Genomic DNA, 20241 nt, shown 5'->3' on the forward strand with positions numbered 1-20241 from the left:
CCACCCACTTTGTGAAGTAGTCAGTTGCTACAATCAAGTACCTTCTTTTCTTCGTCCCCGTTATAAAGGGCCCCACGATATTTATTCCCCACATGGCGAATGGCCACACGCTCAATACTGAGTTCAAGCGTGTGGCTGGTGCATGTATCCTTTTGCCGAACCTTTGACACGCCTCACACCTTGTAGAAATGTCTTTCGCATCTTTATGCATGTAGGGCCAAAAGTAACCCTGTGTTCGGCTCTTTTAAGCTAGTGATCTGGTTCCGATGTGGTTTCCAGCGTCCCCATAATGAATTGATTTCATGATTTCAATCCTTTCCTCCTGTGATAAGCACCTCATCAGTGGACCCAAGAATGATCGCCTGTAAAGGATCCCTTCTCGCACCTCGTAATTCGTGGATTTGCTTTTGACTTTGTTTGCCTCTTGTCTATCTCGTGAGAAGTCTCCTGTCATCAAGTAGTTGTAGATTGGTGTTCTCCAATCCTCTTTTCTCATTACTGAGTTCCTCCCTTCTACCGTCATTACCTGAAGTTCTCTTTCTTCTCTGCTTACTGAAGGCTGCATCAACCGTTGAATCATAATATGCCCGATTTTTGGATTCTCAATCATGGAAGCTATGAAGGTTAATGCATCTTGCACGAGCTGCTGATATTTCTTCATCACTGGATCGACTGTATTATACATTCCTTGAATCTGACGAACTACTAGTTGTGAGTCACTAGTAATTCGTACATTGTCCAGTTCCATTTCTATTGCAATTCTCAGATCCTGTATTACTGCCTTATACTCGGTTTCATTATTCGTGGCTTTGTATTCCAAACGAAAACATAATACTATTCGCTCACCTGCAGGCGAGGTGAATCCTATTCCTACACCCCATCCACAACTATTAGACGCCCCATCAACGAAGATTTCCCATCTCCTGGGATGACTTTGCTTTAACAAATCCCTTGGGTCCGGTCGGCCTTCGTCCGTCTCCATCATGTCTTCCACACTCCCATCTTCTTCCGAAGGAAATTCAGCAAGAAGCTCTGCTATTATATGTGACCTCGTCAAAGTATGTACTTCGTACTTCATCCCGAAATGGTTGATGTGAGTTTTCCACCTCTCTACTCTCCCAACCCTTTGGGAATGCTTCAAGACTGACTCTATGGGTATCCTTGTGAGCACTTTGGTTTTGTGGGTTTGAAAATACGTCCGCAATTTTCCTGATGCGTAGAATTACGCCAATATCAATTTACCGATCTTAGGGTAATTTCTTTCTGTGGAATTCAAGGTTTTACTCACGTAGAATATGGGTTTTTTTACTCCTCCATCGTTCCTGAGTAGGACTGCACTAATAGCATTGGGTGTGGATGCGAGATAGAGTAACAGCTCCTCCCTGGTTCCGACTTTTGCAGGATTGATAACTTGATTAGGTGTTCTTTTACGCCCTTCAGATCTTCTTCACATTCTTGTGTCCACGCGAATTTTGCTCCTTTGTTTAAAATGTCAAAAAAGTGTTTACATTTATCAGATGACCGCGAGATGAACCGTCCCAGTGCCACGAGCTGCCCATTTAAATTTTGCACATCTTTTACAGTAGCTGGTGATGGCATTTCTAGTATCGCCTGTACCTTTGCAGGGTCCACCTCTATGCCTGTTTGAGAAACTATATGGCCTAAGAACTTTGCTGATTCTACCCCGAAAATGCACTTCAACGGATTGGCTTTCATCTTGTATCTCCTCATCTGATCGAAGATCTCTTTCAAGTCTTCCACATGATCTCCGGAGTCTTTGGTTTTGACCAACATGTCGTCTACATAGACTTCCAACGTTTTGTGTACCTATTTTGCGAATACCTTCTCCACCATTCGCTGGTATGTAGCCCCTACGTTTTTCAATCCAAATGGCATTCTCGTGTAGCAGTACAGCCCCTTAGGAGTGAAGAAATCTGTGTGCTCCTGGTCTTCCTCGGCCAAAGGTATTTGATTGTATCCACAATACCCATCCAAGGATGATAACCTTTTGTACCCGGACACTGCTTCCACCATCTGAGGGATATTTGGTAAAGGGAAATTATCCTTGGGACAAGCAGTATTTAGATCACTGAAATCAATACATATTCTTATACCATTGTTCTTCTTCGGTACAATTACCATATTCGCAATCCAATATGGATATTTTTCCGGCTTTATGATGCCTGTCTTCATCATCTTCTGAAGTTCCTTGTCAATTTGTTCATGATAAGTCGTCGCTATCTTCCTTATCCGTTGTCTTACTGGATTGATTGTTGGGTCTAATTTCAATCGATGGCATACAACACGAGGATCAATGCCTGGAATTTCCTCCATGCTCCACGCAAATATGTCTCCATATTTTGTTAATAGTTCTACCAACCTTCTTTATTCTTCCTCCTCCATTTTCATCCCAATTTTTATGATTTTTGTTTCGTCTTCCGTTCCTAGATTTACATCTTTCGTCGGTTCGACTGCGGAGAAATTCAAGGTTGGCTCTCCCAACGGGGTTGGTTTTATGGGCTTCGCGGATTCTCCCTCCTTTTCTGATACCTCGCTAGGTATTGCCCACCCTTATTTAGCCTTTGCCAGGTATACCCCGTAGTTCGTCATCCTTCTTCACCTCCAGTACCTTCCACTTCCGTTCCTTCTTCCTTTTTACTTTACTCTCGTAAATATCAACATATTTCTTGTTGCAGTTCTCGGCTTCTTCGCTGCTTCCTCGTATTTCGCCGATTCCACTTGGAATTGAGAACCGTATCATTTGGTGATAAGTGGACGCAACTCCTTTTATTCCGTGCACCCATGGTCTACCTATAAGATAATTATATGGTGACTCCACATATATCACACATAGAGTAAACTTTTTTTCCAAATCTCCCGCCAATATTTCCAAGCATATCTCGCCTTTTCGACTTGTCGCCACTCCATTAAATCCATACAACGTATACGCAGAAGGTAACAAGTCAGAATCCTCATATCCCAGAGCTCTAAAGGTATGGTAAAAGAGGACGTCTACTGATCTTCCCATGTCTATCAAGACTTTGTCCACCTCCCAAGTCATCTCCTTAATTTGTTGATCCCTTTTCCTGGGATGCAATCTGGGCCACTGCTAGGCTAACGACTAGTGAATTCATTTGCTGGATTTCTCCTTCTGTCACGTCATTCGCCAAAAAGGATATTTCTCTTTTTTTCCAGCCTTCTAATGGTTCTTCCTTCGGGGAGTTCATTATCTCATTACCTTCGCGATCTACCTTGTACACTCTTGAGAGTACATTATCTTCAAAATCTCGGAAACTTCCCCTGGAATGCGCTATGAAATTACATCCTAATCGTCTCCTTTCTCGGCTTTTGATGAGTGCCAAATATTGTATATATTTATCCCTTTTTGTTGGCATTTAACTCATCTTTTGTGCATTAATTCTACATTTTATCCCATATTCTGTATTTTCATTGTTTTCCAGAATAAATATTTTTCTTACTTAATTTTGCATTTTTAGGTAATAAATAAAGTTTGGATGAATAGCAGAGCGGAAAAGAGCAGAAAAGTAGTGAAAAGCCGGGAGGAATTACACAAGGAAGCCGCGAAGAATGTTGTGCACAAGACCAAAAGGCTAGAAGTGGGCTTGAAGAAGAAGAATTGTCCTTAAAGAAGATATGGGCTTGGCATACCCAAGGCCCAAAACCCTTACTCAAACACATTTCCACTATCCAAGCCCGTCTCGGATTTCAGCCGTCAGATCGAAGCATTTCAGCATCCTACGGTCGCTCCATCATCGCACATCAAACTCTGAAGCCCCCTCTTTACATCGCAACGCCCATCTCCATCTTGGGTCGTCCGTTTTGCTACATCCCTTCATCCGACGGTCGCTCCATGGCAGGCCTCAAAGATGTTATATTTAAATGCAAAATGGTCCCCGGCAGCGGCGCCAAAAACTTGGCAGGCCTCAAAGATGGGTATAAAATTAAGCGCAATGAAACGCGGGCCTACAGTAATACCGCAAGTGCACGGTTGTCAGTTGTAGCTCGTGCAAGTACGGGTCGATCCACAGAGATCGGGTGTGTTTTGGAGTGTTTATAGCTAATTGGGTTCTAAATTGCTGTTGGGCTTTGAAGCCTTTTGGCTTAAATTGGGCTTTGAGTACTAATGGGTTTGATAACAATAAAATGAACTGAGCTTGGGCTCAGTTAGTCTTTGAAGTGTAAATGGGCTTTGGCCTTAAACTTAGGCTTGGGCTCAGTGAACTGAAATTAGCCTTGAAGGCACTGGGCTTTCACAGTGAATTGGGCCTTAGCTTTTTGGAATGAGCTGAGCTTTGGGCTCAGTTGGATGGGCCTTGGGATTAAACCTGGGCTTTTAGCCTTTGGTTTCACTGAATTGAACTTGGGCTTTGTAACTTATGAGCTTTGGAGCATCAGCAGACAGGGAACAGGCAGCAGCAGTGGAGCAGAAGCACAAGGCAGTGAATGCAGCAGGAACAAGGAGAACAAGAATTGCTGCCTTGCACAGCAGCAGCACTGCAAAGAGGAATGAAAGCAGCAGAACAAGCAATGCAGCAAAGAGGAAGGAAAGCAGCAGTGGAGCAGAAGCACAAGGCAGTGAAGGGGAAGAAAACAGTGCAATGCAGCAGTGCAATGCAGCAAGGCAAGTGCACAGCAGCAGTGCAAGGAAAGTGCAAGAGAGGCAACAACAGGGCAAAACAAGGCAATGAAGAACAGAGGCAGTTAACAGGAAAGACAATGGAGAAAATTTACAAGACAATGACTAAACAAGCAGAGAACTAAACAACAACAATAGAAATGAACCAAGGCCTAAGCCAAGGGCAGGGATGATAATGAAACTGAAATGGTGACAATGCAAGGCCAAGGGAAGAATACAGGCATACAAATAGAATGGGAAGAGAATTAGCTTGCTATGAGCACTAATTTCTCCCAATGCTCAATCAACACAATGCATCCTAAGCATACAAAAATGGAATGGCAAGATAATCAGCTTGCTATGAGCACTGATTTCTTCCATTACTCAATCAATTCAGTGCTTCAAAGGTTTCTAGCCTAGCATTCCATTAAACTAACAACAGTGAACTAAACATTAACATTACACAAACATCAACAGAACATGAAACAACTGAAATTAACCTTAACAGACATCACAAGGAACAAACATCACAACTGAAATTAAACCTTAACAGAACAAACATCACAACTGAAATGAAGGAACAAACATCACAAGGAACAAAACAGGATATTAAGAGTAAAACAACTGAAATTGAAAATTAACAGAACTTGAAAGTCCTGGACACTGGCTAGTACAGCATGCCTTTCTACACCACACTGATAGACGCATTTATGTGTCTAATATATCTCAATTGTATATAGTGTTAGCACCCATTTTTGTACTTATTTGGTTATTTTATATATTTGTAGGTGTTTTCAGAAGAATAAGGATTTGCGGCGAAATTGGCTGAAAATGCGGCGTTTGAACCTCCATTGATAGAGTGCCGGAAGCGCCCCAGAAGTGTACCGGAAGTACCCCAGAAATACCCCGGAGGAACCCCGAAAAAAGTGCGGAAAATGCCCCAGAGGAAACTTGCTATATGGACCCTTGATTTTGGATAAGGGGTAACCTAATTACTAAGGGGTGACCCATTTCCAAGCAGCTGCTAAAGGGACACCAGGTCTGGTTAAGGGGACACCACATTCAAAGTTCAAATAATGGAATTTGGAGGGAAAACTAAGTTCACGTCTGATAATTTTCTGTTGGATTTCTGGGCAGTTTTGAGGGAGATTAAATCCCTGAAATCAATTGGGCTAGGCCTGTTAAGAATAAACAGATCGTATGCAAGTGATTTTATCGATCAACTTGGGCTGGAATGGCTGGGAGAAGCGATCAAAGTCCAAACAGAATACGTGTTCTCTGTGAAGTTTTCAAATATATTTTTAGAGATTCTGGGAGAGTTTTACGTTGAAGTAAAGTGTATCTAGTCTTGTTTAAGGATTAGGAGAAGTTTGGAGCGTAAGAAATTGCCAGAAGAGGCGTACAAAGCAACAGAAAAGAGATTTCTCTCTCAACTGCACGTGAAGAAAAAAGGGAGATAAACTCGGATTTAATCGAGTTATTTGGACCCTATTGGTATATAAAGGCTGGTGGGAAGTGAGAGAAAGTTTTATCAAGAAGTTTGGGGAAGTTTAGAGACCACAGAGACGCAGCAGAGAGGCTGGAAGACGAAGAACAGGAAGCTGCAGGAAAGCTTCCTGCTGCTGCTCGAGGAGGAAGAAGAAGACGAAGAACGGACCCTCCAGGACCGTCTTTCTTCAACAGTGCTAGCAGCAGTACACCTGCGTCGTTCTTCAACAGCAGAATACCAGCGTCGCTTATCAACAGCAGCACTAAGGTATCGTTCTTTTATGGACGCTTAAAGAGGGTCGTAGTTTCACTGTATTATATTTTTCACTCTTTTAATCATATTTTGAGCATCAAGTATGTATTTTGAGAACATGATTATCATGAGTAGCTAAACCCCAATACTGGGATGATGGAGGAAGTTGTTTTTCAGCCATGTGGTTATTTAAATAATTCTTAATTCACTTTTTGCACCGATTTTAATTGATTTATGATTTCAATTAATTACTTGTGATTTTGTTTGATGGAACATGCTTAGTCCTAGGGATTCTTGATGTGCCATGCTTATAATATACAAGTAATATTTTATGGAATCTAATTTGGCAAAGATAGAGTTAATACTTGTTTTATTTTGAGCTATAATCGCCTAGGATTATTTTCTGAGCCACTTGAATATGAAACACATTGGAATCCTGAGTCCTGGTTCCTCTTGATCTTGTGACAATTTTTTACATATTTTTGTTTTTAAATCTATTCAAGTCCGAGCATCGAATCCGTATTTACCGCAATCGAAGTACTACAACAAAATGGCGCCGCCGACGCGGACTTGTATATAGATTTGTTTTTAGGTTTAATTTTTTTATTTATTTATTATTATTTGTTCCTTTTTACGTTTCTTTTTGTGTCTTTGATTTACAGGTTCGAAGTGGAATACTAAGGACTTGGGAACAAAAAGCTTAAAGCTAAAAGCTAAAAGAGAAGAAAAAAGGACAATTTTAGGATTTAATTTTTAATTTTAATTTTTTTAGAGTGTGTGAGGAAAACTGTAATTTTTTTTTTTATTTATTTTGGACTTTGGACTTTAAAAATTGGACTTTATTTTTTTTAACCCTACGGAAGGGTATTATTAAAAAAAAAAAAAAAAAAAAAATTATTATATAAACTGTGTGCAGGGAAGGACGACGATTACTATATCGTCTCGGCCCCTCGGGTTCGCACACGGCATAGGAGTCGTGGCCCGAGTCGACGACAACGGTTCATCCCCGTCTGGTACGGGAGGTAAGTCCAATCAAACACCCGCGAATCTCCTGCAAGCGGGTTACTGTCTGCCTTAAGGTGATAATTGTTTGAGGACGAACCGGACTGTTTTTAATTTCCTAGTAAAGGGCAAGGCCTGGCCAAATCAAGATAAGGACTCGGATTTCATCACCGTTTCCTTCTTGCCCGCCTTAGGAAAACGAAACCAAACGCGAACCTAAGCCTAAAATTTGAATAGAACGAGACCAATAGGGTAACGAGCTTAATAGGAAACTCGTTCGAAAAATATTGGTTGCTCTTTAAGCACATTTCAAAGTTCATGATGGTTTCTGTGAGTTGAATGCGTGACTGCGCCGCCTTGTGATAGCGGTGAGGCCTTGGGTATCAAAGCTCCACTGAGCTTCCCTCGCCTCGATTCAACTTACATTAGCTCGGATTGATTCCAGAGGGGTGTGCTCAAATTGTAACGAATTCCTTTTCGAAGGAATAGAAGCTGGTCTAGAAAACAATCTAAGTGGAGCCATCATGCTTTTTGTTTGCTAGAAATATTTAGGTTTGTTTTGGTGGAGTCGAGTCGGCCTTGTTTGTGATTGTGTAGAATTCCCCTGCAATTAAGAATGTCGAACTGGTATGATAGAAGCCAATACAATGAATATCGACCTGAATTTGAATATGGACATCATCAGTATTATGACCATAGTGAGAATAGTGGTTGGGGACGCCAACCTTTTCAAGGTTATGGTTCATACCATGGTGATCCCAATTACTATCCGCACGCGCATCAGTCATACGAGCAAGAAGATTATAGTACTAGTTCTTCGTCTCTAGAGGATACAATCAAACTATTGAAAAGTAGTCCTTATTATGATCCTTCAGTTCCTATTCCTTCTCTAGAAGAGACTCTTAGGAATTTAGCTGAGTCATCACGTCAGTTAGCTGAATCGACGTATAAATTAGATGAGGTGAATAACGTAGATATGGACGAAAGAACTGCAACAACAACTGAATCTGTAGAAGATATCCTCAATAGATTAACTCAAAACTTAGATCCTACACTAAGGGAACTTTCTTTGGAAGAGACCCTTGAGAGGATAGCTGAGTCGACACGTAGACTTGAGTTAGAGACGAACGAAAGTATTGCTCGAAATAACTTGAATTGCCAATATAGTGTATCCAATAATACCCTTGAGAATGAAGATACTTTTTCACATAATCAAGATAACGAGGTTATAATTGGTAACACTACTTATTTAGATAAGGTTCAATCATCTTCGTACTATTATGATGATGAGGATAGTAGTGATGAAGAATCTGAAATATGTAGGCATAGTAATCAGGAATCTAGTAATCCAATTGAGCTTTATAATGATTATATTATTTCTAGTTCAAATCCAAATAATTATTATGATTATTCACCTATTCAAAAGGACGAGGATTTGATTAGGGATTCCACCGTTTTAGACGATGTAGTATGTCCTGTTTACGAATCCGATAAAGGTTTAGAGGAACCGGTTTATCTTGAGACTACTGTTTTCGAGTCGAACGATTTAGAAACTGTAATCGATGATGGTTTCGAGGAACGGTTTTACCCTGAGAATACTGTTTCAGAGTCGTACGATTTAGAAACAATAGTCTTAGATGAACTCGTAGAGATTAATGAGGATACACTGCAATATTACAACTTAGAAGAATCAATTGCCCATTTTCAGGAATCTGATGACCTAGAAATTAGGGAGATTGTGGCTAGTCTAACTAGAGACACTGAAAACTCTAAGTTTGGGGGTGATTATCACTTTCCTAGTGCTTTACCTTTAACTCTCAGAAAGTCCCCTCACATAGGACGTGATATCCATGCCTCAACCATCTTACAAGATTATCTTCATACTAGGTTTCCCGAACCTAATGATGTCATGAAAAAAGTTCAGTCGTTAGAAACCCATCCTCTGGTTGATGTGGTTTGCCCAGGCTATGATACCCAGATTGACTTTGTTTTCCCACCAAATAGTTTTCTTCCAATTGTGGGAACGTATAGATTTCAAATGTGTTACTTATTAAGTTCTGAGACTAAGCCTAAGTACTTTAGGAAATTAGAATCGACACATTTGTTTCAGAATGACCACTACTCTGACTGTGGTCAACTATGTAAGTCATACCTAATTGACTTAGAGGATCCTAAATTATTTAGGTTATTTTGTGATTCCAGGTTCTTATCTGAGTTTTTCCAGACTCTAGGACCTAATAATTTGAATCCTACCTATGAGGAAATGCATCCGAGGAAAATAGTCTATTTAGACCCCTTCATAGAACCTGAACCTGAACCGCAATTAGCGATAGTTATCCAGAAACTAGGTAAGGGCATGCTAGTCTTGTACATTTTCTTGGTTCACTGCAGTTTCCTTTTGTCAGCTCTTTTTGGTTTTAAAGACCCACAGTTATTCCGGCTATTGTTATACGGTTCGAGTTGACTAAACCTTTTCTATGTCTGGCTGAAGACTTTAAACTTAGCACTTCTTGGGAGGTAACCCAAACTCATGCAACCAGGTAATATCTTTCCTTAACTCTTTTTCTTCGAATGGTAATAGTTTCTCCTTGTTCATGTTTTTAATTTTATCTTTAGAACATTGAGGACAATGTAGGTTTAAGTTTGGGGGTATGGGAGAAACTTTTTAGTTGCAATAAATAAACTCCAGAGCTAGAAATTATGCCTATTGAGGATTGCACTAACTAATCTAAGTGGATGGAAGCATTTTGATTGTAGGAGTTTGAGGAACCAATCTGATTAGATGGAAACATCTAAAGAGTCTATTCATAAAAGCACAGAGCTCAGGTGTTAGAAATAACATGATAGTTTCACCATATCTCGTTGAGTCCTTTTCACTTCTATTTTTATTTTATTTTGTTTTTAAACTATGTTTCTCTAAGTAATAGGTGGGGCCCACGATTCAAGTTGTTACCAATGCTAGGGTGAATTAGAGTGATTGAGATACCTTCAAAAAAAAAAAAAAAAAAAAAAAAAAAATGAAAGAAGAAAAAATTGAGACCAGACCATTTGACCAAAAGGAATAAATTCAATAAAGTCGACCACTGGTACCCTTGTATATGCCAGTTGTGTTGACCTAGAGTTAGGTTATCGACCACTGGTACCCTTGTATATGCCAATGTGTTGATATTAGTCAGACTAGTATCTCAATCCATTAGGATAGGTTCATTTTGGCGGAGGCCTTCAGACAGATATGGGAAACGTCGTTCACTTAGTAAACATCAAAACCATCTATGTTTTTCTATATCCATCTTCTTGATCTAACCATGTGATTAGTTTTGACTCCGAATATGATGTCCATAGTGCAACTATCTGAGTAGAGCTCTGTCACTTTATATGAATTTTAGTATGCTTGAGTGCAAACTCGTGTACAGCAATTGGAATTTCGCATCAGGGTACTTCTTCCTGTAGTCAATAAGTATGCCAACCAAGGAGATTCTTTAGTGCCTTCCAAGGTTCTGCGTAGATAGCTAAGGTCTGGAGTACAGGTTTTGTGGGTATATCTCTGGTAAGCCCTCCCGAGACTATAACTCGGCCACTAGGGCCACCTAGGGGTTTAAAGGCTTATTGCATACGCTAAATGCAATCGACGATGCCTGCGACAGTGAGTTAGGATTTTATTTTGTAGTTTTGATTTGCTCGGGACTAGCAAATAATAAGTTTGGGGGTATTTGATAGACGCATTTATGTGTCTAATATATCAATTGTATATAGTGTTAGCACCCATTTTTGTACTTATTTGGTTATTTTATATATTTGTAGGTGTTTTCAGAAGAATAAGGATTTGCGGCGAAATTGGCTGAAAATGCGGCGTTTGAACCTCCATTGATAGAGTGCCGGAAGCGCCCCAGAAGTGTACCGGAAGTACCCCAGAAATACCCCGGAGGAACCCCGAAAAAAGTGCGGAAAATGCCCCAGAGGAAACTTGCTATATGGACCCTTGATTTTGGATAAGGGGTAACCTAATTACTAAGGGGTGACCCATTTCCAAGCAGCTGCTAAAGGGACACCAGGTCTGGTTAAGGGGACACCACATTCAAAGTTCAAATAATGGAATTTGGCGGGAAAACTAAGTTCACGTCTGATAATTCTGTTGGATTTCTGGGCAGTTTTGAGGGAGATTAAATCCCTGAAATCAATTGGGCTAGGCCTGTTAAGAATAAACAGATCGTATGCAAGTGATTTTATCGATCAACTTGGGCTGGAATGGCTGGGAGAAGCGATCAAAGTCCAAACAGAATACGTGTTCTCTGTGAAGTTTTCAAATATATTTTTAGAGATTCTGGGAGAGTTTTACGTTGAAGTAAAGTGTATCTAGTCTTGTTTAAGGATTAGGAGAAGTTTGGAGCGTAAGAAATTGCCAGAAGACGCGTACAAAGCAACAGAAAAGAGATTTCTCTCTCAACTGCACGTGAAGAAAAAAGGGAGATAAACTCGGATTTAATCGAGTTATTTGGACCCTATTGGTATATAAAGGCTGGTGGGAAGTGAGAGAAAGTTTTATCAAGAGTTTGGGAAGTTTAGAGACCACAGAGACGCAGCAGAGAGGCTGGAAGACGAAGAACAGGAAGCTGCAGGAAAGCTTCCTGCTGCTGCTCGAGGAGGAAGAAGAAGACGAAGAACGGACCCTCCAGGACCGTCGTTCTTCAACAGTGCTAGCAGCAGTACACTGCGTCGTTCTTCAACAGCAGAATACCAGCGTCGCTTATCAACAGCAGCACTAAGGTATCGTTCTTTTATGGACGCTTAAAGAGGGTCGTAGTTTCACTGTATTATATTTTTCACTCTTTTAATCATATTTTGAGCATCAAGTATGTATTTTGAGAACATGATTATCATGAGTAGCTAAACCCCAATACTGGGATGATGGAGGAAGTTGTTTTTCAGCCATGTGGTTATTTAAATAATTCTTAATTCACTTTTTGCACCGATTTTAATTGATTTATGATTTCAATTAATTACTTGTGATTTTGTTTGATGGAACATGCTTAGTCCTAGGGATTCTTGATGTTCCATGCTTATAATATACAAGTAATATTTTATGGAATCTAATTTGGCAAAGATAGAGTTAATACTTGTTTTATTTTGAGCTATAATCGCCTAGGATTAATTTCTGAGCCACTTGAATATGAAACACATTGGAATCCTGAGTCCTGGTTCCTCTTGATCTTGTGACAATTTTGTACATATTTTTGTTTTTAAATCTATTCAAGTCCGAGCAACGAATCCGTATTTACCGCAAAATTAATACTACAACACACACCCATTCTCTATTTATAGTTACAGGCTTCAATTTCCCTAAATACCTAATTCCCCCAAAATTAGGGTTTGTTCTTCCCCAAATTACAAAAATAGAAATTAGGTTGTCTCAATTACCTAATCCATCGTGATAGTCGCAACCCATGATGCCAATTCTCTTTCTCTACCTCTCCATAGCCTTGTTGTCCTCGATTGATGACATGCAATCACTCTCACCAATTCCACACGTCACTGAGGTCGTGTGATGTTGATGAAGGGATTGAAAATCATCATGGATAGTTGGTGGTGAAGGTGGGTTGCGTTTGTAAGGTGATTTGGTGGAGGTTAGGTGGTAGAGATGGTGGTGACAGAGGTGGAGAAGGTGGTGGTGTACGGTGGTTTCTGCAGAGGAGTGGAGGAGAAGAAGAAAGAAAGAGGAGAAGAATGGGTCGATAGTTTAGGGTATAGGTATAGGTTGCTAGTGTGTGAGGCGGGATATCAAATTTCGATGTTGGCGAATCTGAGTCACTGGATGCGAAGCTGGTAGGTGAATCGGATGGCTACCCCTGAAGAGGCTGGTAGCGACCGTCGGATCCTATGATACAACAAAATCAACGGCGAAGATCGAGGTTAGGTGTTGTAGTGTTAACCGGAAGTATCGATATTTGATGAACAGGCAAAGAAGCGACCGTAGGATCTAAATATGATCTAATCTGAAGGCTTGGAATTTAGGCACTATGGTGTTTTGCAGGAGCTTCAGATTTTGATGCGCGATGAAGGAGCGACCATCGGATGATGAGATGGATCCAATCCGACGGCTGAAGATGGAGGCGGTTTTGGTTATAGAAAATGGGTTTGGGTAAGGGTTTTGGGCCTTGGGTATGCCAAGCCCATATCTTCTTTAAGAACAATTCTTCCTTCTTGATCCCATTCCTAGCTTTTTTTGGACGTGCGCTCCATTCTTTGCGGCTTCCTTGCGTAATTTCTCCCGGCTTCTCACTACTCTTCAACTCTTTTCCGCTCCGCAAGTTATCCAGACTTTATTTATTACCTAAAAATGCAAAATTAAGTAAGAAAAATATTTATTCTTGAAAACAATGAAAATACAGAATATGGGATAAAATGTAGAATTAATGCACAAAAGATGAGTTAAATGCCAACAAAAAGGGATAGATATATACATTATTTGGCACTCATCAAATACCCCCAAACCTGAATTTTACTTGTCCTCAAGTAAAACAAAACTAAGGAAATCCTAACTATACCACTGTCGCTGGTCTCTCGAATGCATTTAGCGTATGCACTAAGCCTTTTAAACCACTAAGTGTCCCTAGTGGACGAGTTGAAGTCTCGTGAAGGTTTGCTTAGAACGTACCTACAAAGTTCTAGGTCAAAATATAAGCTCAGATTCCATCAAATGTGACATGTGCAAAACAGTTTAAGCTCACAGCAAAATGGAGATGTCAATCTAGCTATCAAAGGCACAATCCTAGCACTGATAACAAATAAAGACATGTGATAAGAGTGTAAAGTGTATCTACACATGTGTAAAGAAAGATCTGAAGTTATGACTACTAATCACCAAGAGATAGTTTCTCAGGCTAAGAACTGAGGTCGAAATCTAGCTAGCTGTCCGGACTTTACGAGAATTGTGAATGAGTTGGAGGTATTTCACAATTACTCGCGTTGTACATCAATGGCATACACCCTTCCTTGCTTATTACAATGAAACAACAAAATGACTATTTACATGACTCTTATTTACATTGACTATTCTCTTTTTATTTTTGGAACAAGAGATGATGGAATTGATAAATACTTGATTTTTTTGGTATTTTTCTGATTTTTTTTTTTTTTTTTTTTTTTTTGAATATATACATGTTTTTTTTTGTTTTTTTTTTTTTTTTTTTTTTTTTTTTTTTTTTTTTTAAGAAGAACTTGAAATTGATTTTTTTACATAAGGTAGCTCTTTTGATACATAACAAAAAGAAACAAAAAATTACATGACACTTTGCAAGAGGTAGCCCTTTTTGATGCACCCAGTTAAATTCGATGGTTGTCTTTCTTAATGTAACCTCCACCTTCTATCCCAACCAACCAAAGAACAAGCTAGTCAAGTTTCGTTCAGTATTCTAAAGTGATTGGCAATCGTAACTTCCTATCAAACACCTTGAAGATCGAGGCCATACATGTATTGGTAGATCGTGCGCGTGCAAATTTCTTATCACTATGTGAATTGTGCTAGAATCAGGGTGCCTAAATCTAGACTAAGACTCCTAATAATTACATATTTGCACAAGAGTCAACATTTCAAGGTAAATGAGCTCCATTTTTATGATTTTTCATTTTTTTTAATTTTTTTGAATTTTGATTTTTCAATTTTTTTTTTTGGAATTTTTCAATTTTTTCAAAAAGAAGAAGGAGTTCGTTTTCAATTATGGCAAATTATCATGGTATCTACTCTATACCCCCAAACCTAAACTAAACATTGTCCTCAATGTTTCAAAATATGGAAAGAATTAAAATGCAACATATGGAAAGGGACATGCTGAGTAGAGTAAAAGGAGAGAGAATACCCGATTTCGGCGAAAGCAGAATTAAAACTCCGTTATTCAAGGCAAAAAATCCAACATATTTCAGCCGAGATCATATTGGATTAGCAAAATATATACAAAAGGAAATTTAACTAACACATTATCTACAAGAAAATTTGGTTTTTTAATGGGATTGGACTTTTTGGAAAAAAGATTTGGTTTTGTTGGGAAAAAGACAAATTTTGGTTTTGATGGGAAAACGAAAGAGAAAATTTGGTTTAAAAATGGGAGCAAAGTAGAAATTTGGTTTTAAAAATTGGGAGCAAAAGAATTTTTTTTTTTTTTTTTTTTTTTTGAAAAGAAAATAAAATTTGGTTTTTGAATGGGAGCAAGCCCACTGTGCAAGCCTTTTGTGTTTGCTTTGGCTCCGCTTGGTTGAAAACTTTTGGTGGAACTGAGTCCAAAATCTCGGCCTAGAATTTGGGTACTCGGCCCACTAACGAGTTCAACTAGCGTGGTCGGTTACAAGCTCAGCTGGGTTTAAAAACCCAGAATACAAAATACAAGTCCAAATTAAACAAGCTCACAAAAATTAAATACAAGCCCACAAATTAAACAAACAAGCCCACAAATAAATTATTACAAACCCAACAGAAAATAAGAGAAGCCCAAAAATTGGCTTTAATATTACATGCCCACAATTAAAAAATTGGAAGCCCATAATTCGGGTTCTCTTAAATGGGTTACCTTTTAAGCACAGCCCAGCTGCTCTGATATTGTTGCAAAAACCCAGTTGGGCTTTGGTTCTTTTCCTTGGTGGCGTCCCAGCAGAGGAAAAACAGGTTCAGAACAGCAGGTCCAACAGCAAATGAAGTGAAGCAGATGCAGATGCAAATGCTATGCAATGAAATGCAAAAATAGCTAATAAAACAACAAGAAAAACACAGCACCAATCCCCGGCAACGACGCCAAAAACTTGGTAGGCTTCTAAAAGATCCTAAAAATTATCCCCGGCAACGACGCCAAAAACTTGGCAGGCCTCAAAGATGTTATATTTAAATGCAAAATGGTCCCCGGCAGCGGCGCCAAAAACTTGGCAGGCCTCAAAGATGGGTATAAAATTAAGCGCAATGAAACGCGGGCCTACAGTAATACCGCAAGTGCACGGTTGTCAGTTGTAGCTCGTGCAAGTACGGGTCGATCCACAGAGATCGGGTGTGTTTTGGAGTGTTTATAGCTAATTGGGTTCTAAATTGCTGTTGGGATTTGAAGCCTTTTAGCTTAAATTGGGCTTTGAGTACTAATGGGTTTGATAACAATAAAATGAACTGAGCTTGGGCTCAGTTAGTCTTTGAAGTGTAAATGGGCTTTGGCCTTAAACTTAGGCTTGGGCTCAGTGAACTGAAATTAGCCTTGAAGGCACTGGGCTTTCACAGTGAATTGGGCCTTAGCTTTTTGGAATGAGCTGAGCTTTGGGCTCAGTTGGATGGGCTTTGGGATTAAACCTGGGCTTTTAGCCTTTGGTTTCACTGAATTGAACTTGGGCTTTGTAACTTATGAGCTTTGGAGCATCAGCAGACAGGGAACAGGCAGCAGCAGTGGAGCAGAAGCACAAGGCAGTGAATGCAGCAGGAACAAGGAGAACAAGAATTGCTGCCTTGCACAGCAGCAGCACTGCAAAGAGGAATGAAAGCAGCAGAACAAGCAATGCAGCAAAGAGGAAGGAAAGCAGCAGTGGAGCAGAAGCACAAGGCAGTGAAGGGGAAGAAAACAGTGCAATGCAGCAAGGCAAGTGCACAGCAGCAGTGCAAGGCAAGTGCAAGAGAGGCAACAACAGGGCAAAACAAGGCAATGAAGAACAGAGGCAGTTAACAGGAAAGACAATGGAGAAAATTTACAAGACAATGACTAAACAAGCAGAGAACTAAACAACAACAATAGAAATGAACCAAGGCCTAAGCCAAGGGCAGGGATGATAATGAAACTGAAATGGTGACAATGCAAGGCCAAGGGAAGAATACAGGCATACAAATAGAATGGGAAGAGAATTAGCTTGCTATGAGCACTAATTTCTCCCAATGCTCAATCAACACAATGCATCCTAAGCATACAAAAATGGAATGGCAAGATAATCAGCTTGCTATGAGCACTGATTTTTTCCATTACTCAATCAATTCAGTGCTTCAAAGGTTTCTAGCCTAGCATTCCATTAAACTAACAGCAGTGAACTAAACATTAACATTACACAAACATCAACAGAACATGAAACAACTGAAATTAACCTTAACAGACATCACAAGGAACAAACATCACAACTGAAATTAAACCTTAACAGAACAAACATCACAACTGAAATGAAGGAACAAACATCACAAGGAACAAAACAGGATATTAAGAGTAAAACAACTGAAATTGAAAATTAACAGAACTTGAAAGTCCTGGACACTGGCTAGTCCAGCATGCCTTTCTACACCACACTCATTCTCTATTTATAGTTACAGTCTTCAATTTCCCTAAATACCTAATTCCCCCAAAATTAGGGTTTGTTCTTCCCCAAATTACAAAAATAGAAATTAGGTTGTCTCAATTACCTAATCCATCGTGATAGTCGCAACCCATGATGCCAATTCTCTTTCTCTACCTCTCCATAGCCTTGTTGTCCTCGATTGATGACATGCAATCACTCTCACCAATTCCACACGTCACTGAGGTCGTGTGATGTTGATGAAGGGATTGAAAATCATCATGGATAGTTGGTGGTGAAGGTGGGTTGCGTTTGTAAGGTGATTTGGTGGAGGTTAGGTGGTAGAGATGGTGGTGACATAGGTGGAGAAGGTGGTGGTGTACGGTGGTTTCTGCAGAGGAGTGGGGGAGAAGAAGAAAGAAAGAGGAGAAGAATGGGTCGATAGTTTAGGGTATAGGTATAGGTTGCTAGTGTGTGAGGCGGGATATCAAATTTCGATGTTGGCGAATCTGAGTCACTGGATGCGAAGCTGGTAGGTGAATCGGATGGCTACCCCTGAAGAGGCTGGTAGCGACCGTCGGATCCTCTGATACAACAAAATCAACGGCGAAGATCGAGGTTAGGTGTTGTAGTGTTAACCGGAAGTATCGATATTTGATGAACAGGAAAAGAAGCGACCGTAGGATCTAAATATGATCTAATCTGAAGGCTTGGAATTTAGGCACTATGGTGTTTTGCAGGAGCTTCAGATTTTGATGCGCGATGAAGGAGAGACCATCGGATGATGAGATGGATCCAATCCGACGGCTGAAGATGGAGGCGGTTTTGGTTATAGAAAATGGGTTTGGGTAAGGGTTTTGGGCCTTGGGTATGCCAAGCCCATATCTTCTTTAAGAACAATTCTTCCTTCTTGATCCCATTCCTAGCTTTTTTTGGACGTGCGCTCCATTCTTTGCGGCTTCCTTGCGTAATTTCTCCCGGCTTCTCACTACTCTTCAACTCTTTTCCGCTCCGCAAGTTATCCAGACTTTATTTATTACCTAAAAATGCAAAATTAAGTAAGAAAAATATTTATTCTTGAAAACAATGAAAATACAGAATATGGGATAAAATGTAGAATTAATGCACAAAAGATGAGTTAAATGCTTACCTCCGTATCGCCGTTGGATCCACCTACCATCTTCCCATCCATCGCTCCTTGTCACAGATCATCAAACCTCGCTATCCCTGCTTCACATCCTAGTCACCGAACCCTATTACCCAACCAAACGGACCCTTCTTCTCCATCGGGTTCTTCCTCTCTTCTTCCCAAATTCTCTGCAACTCCATCACCTCCACCAGCTACACCTTCTTCTCGAACCACACCACTACCACCTTCCCCCGACAAACTCAGACCACCCTTGTCTCTTCCTTTCTCGTCTGTAGCATCGAGTCCTGATGCTACAAACTCGACAGTGAGAGAAGCTAGGGTTCACACAGAGCTAGAGATCAGTTAAAGTGGAGAGAAGACCAAATTGGAGCGTTGTTCGAGTTGACAGGAGCAAGTGGAAGCATGGGTCAGCGCTCAATTGCAGAGGAGACAACGAATTCAGAGGGTACGGTGAGTTTTCCCCAATTTCCCAAGAACCCTAATTTTATCAAATTTGGGGAAAATGCTTGTAAGCCCTAATTGAATGTTTTAGGTATAAATAGAGATGAAGGGTGAATGTTAGAATCATCTCTGGGCTAGCCAGTGAACAATATTGTCAATCAATTTTCATTTTCCAATTTCCTTTTTAGCTACAGTTCACTGTGTGCAATTTGTGTGTATGTTGTATCTTAATTTAGCTTATTTGATGAATGATGTTGTTGTACTCATGTCTAGCATGAGATAATTCACTGCAACTAAGGCTCTGATGAAGCCTAGTGCACTGTTAGATGATGCATGGTTAGGATAGTTTTCTTGATGCCTGTTTGCTTGAGCAATGGGAAGTACTCAGTGCTCTGGCATGCCTGTGATTGATTGTGCTGTCAAAAGACAGTCAATGCTAGGGGCATATCAGTGAGCAAGCTGATTTGCATCCCATTCTAGATGTATGCATAGGATTTCCAACTCAACCTAGATTGCATTGCTTGATTAGGGAACAAGGTGGATTCAATTGCCTTAGTAACTTCACACAGTTCTGCATCTTTCTCCTTTTCTGTCACTGTTGCTCAATACCTTTGCCTTAGGCTGCTGCCTTTGTTTCACTACCACTGTTACCTTGCCTTGCTCACTGCTATAGTGCTTTGCACCCATTGATAGCTTAGGATAACTTCTTGTATGCTCCCACTCCCTGTGGACAAACCCCTACTCATCCCTATACTATAAAACTTGGCCTTGTATACTTGAAAGAGTTTTGTGTGCTCCCCATTTTCACACCAAGTTTTTGGCGCCGCTGCCGGGGAGCTGGCTGCCATATTTTTGAAGTTTTCATAGCTGTTGTGGCCTTGCTGTGCTTGCAGAGTTGTCTGAGATCATTGCTATCTTGTTCACTTGCAGGTGCTGCTGGAGCTGTGCAGTATTTTTGCTGCTGCTGTTGCTGCTTCTGCTGCTGCTGTTGCTGCT

At 40.2% G+C, this 20241-nt stretch overlaps 1 protein-coding gene across 1 annotated transcript; it reads right to left on the reverse strand.

Moving 5' to 3' along the window:
* Positions 1-2575: 2575 nt before the first annotated feature.
* On the reverse strand, positions 2576-3028 carry LOC113316805. The gene has a single exon (XM_026564955.1). It carries the CDS (start codon positions 3026-3028, stop codon positions 2576-2578), a length of 453 nt encoding a protein of 150 aa, XP_026420740.1.
* Between the last annotated feature and the right edge of the window lie 17213 nt (positions 3029-20241).

Source organism: Papaver somniferum, chromosome 10, assembly GCF_003573695.1.
Source record: "Papaver somniferum cultivar HN1 chromosome 10, ASM357369v1, whole genome shotgun sequence".
NCBI classification, from domain to species: domain Eukaryota; kingdom Viridiplantae; phylum Streptophyta; class Magnoliopsida; order Ranunculales; family Papaveraceae; genus Papaver; species Papaver somniferum.

Bases quoted from the DNA above. Each gene is read 5' to 3' on its own strand.
- LOC113316805 (XM_026564955.1), bottom strand. From the start codon at position 3,028: ATGGGAAGATCAGTAGACGTCCTCTTTTACCATACCTTTAGAGCTCTG.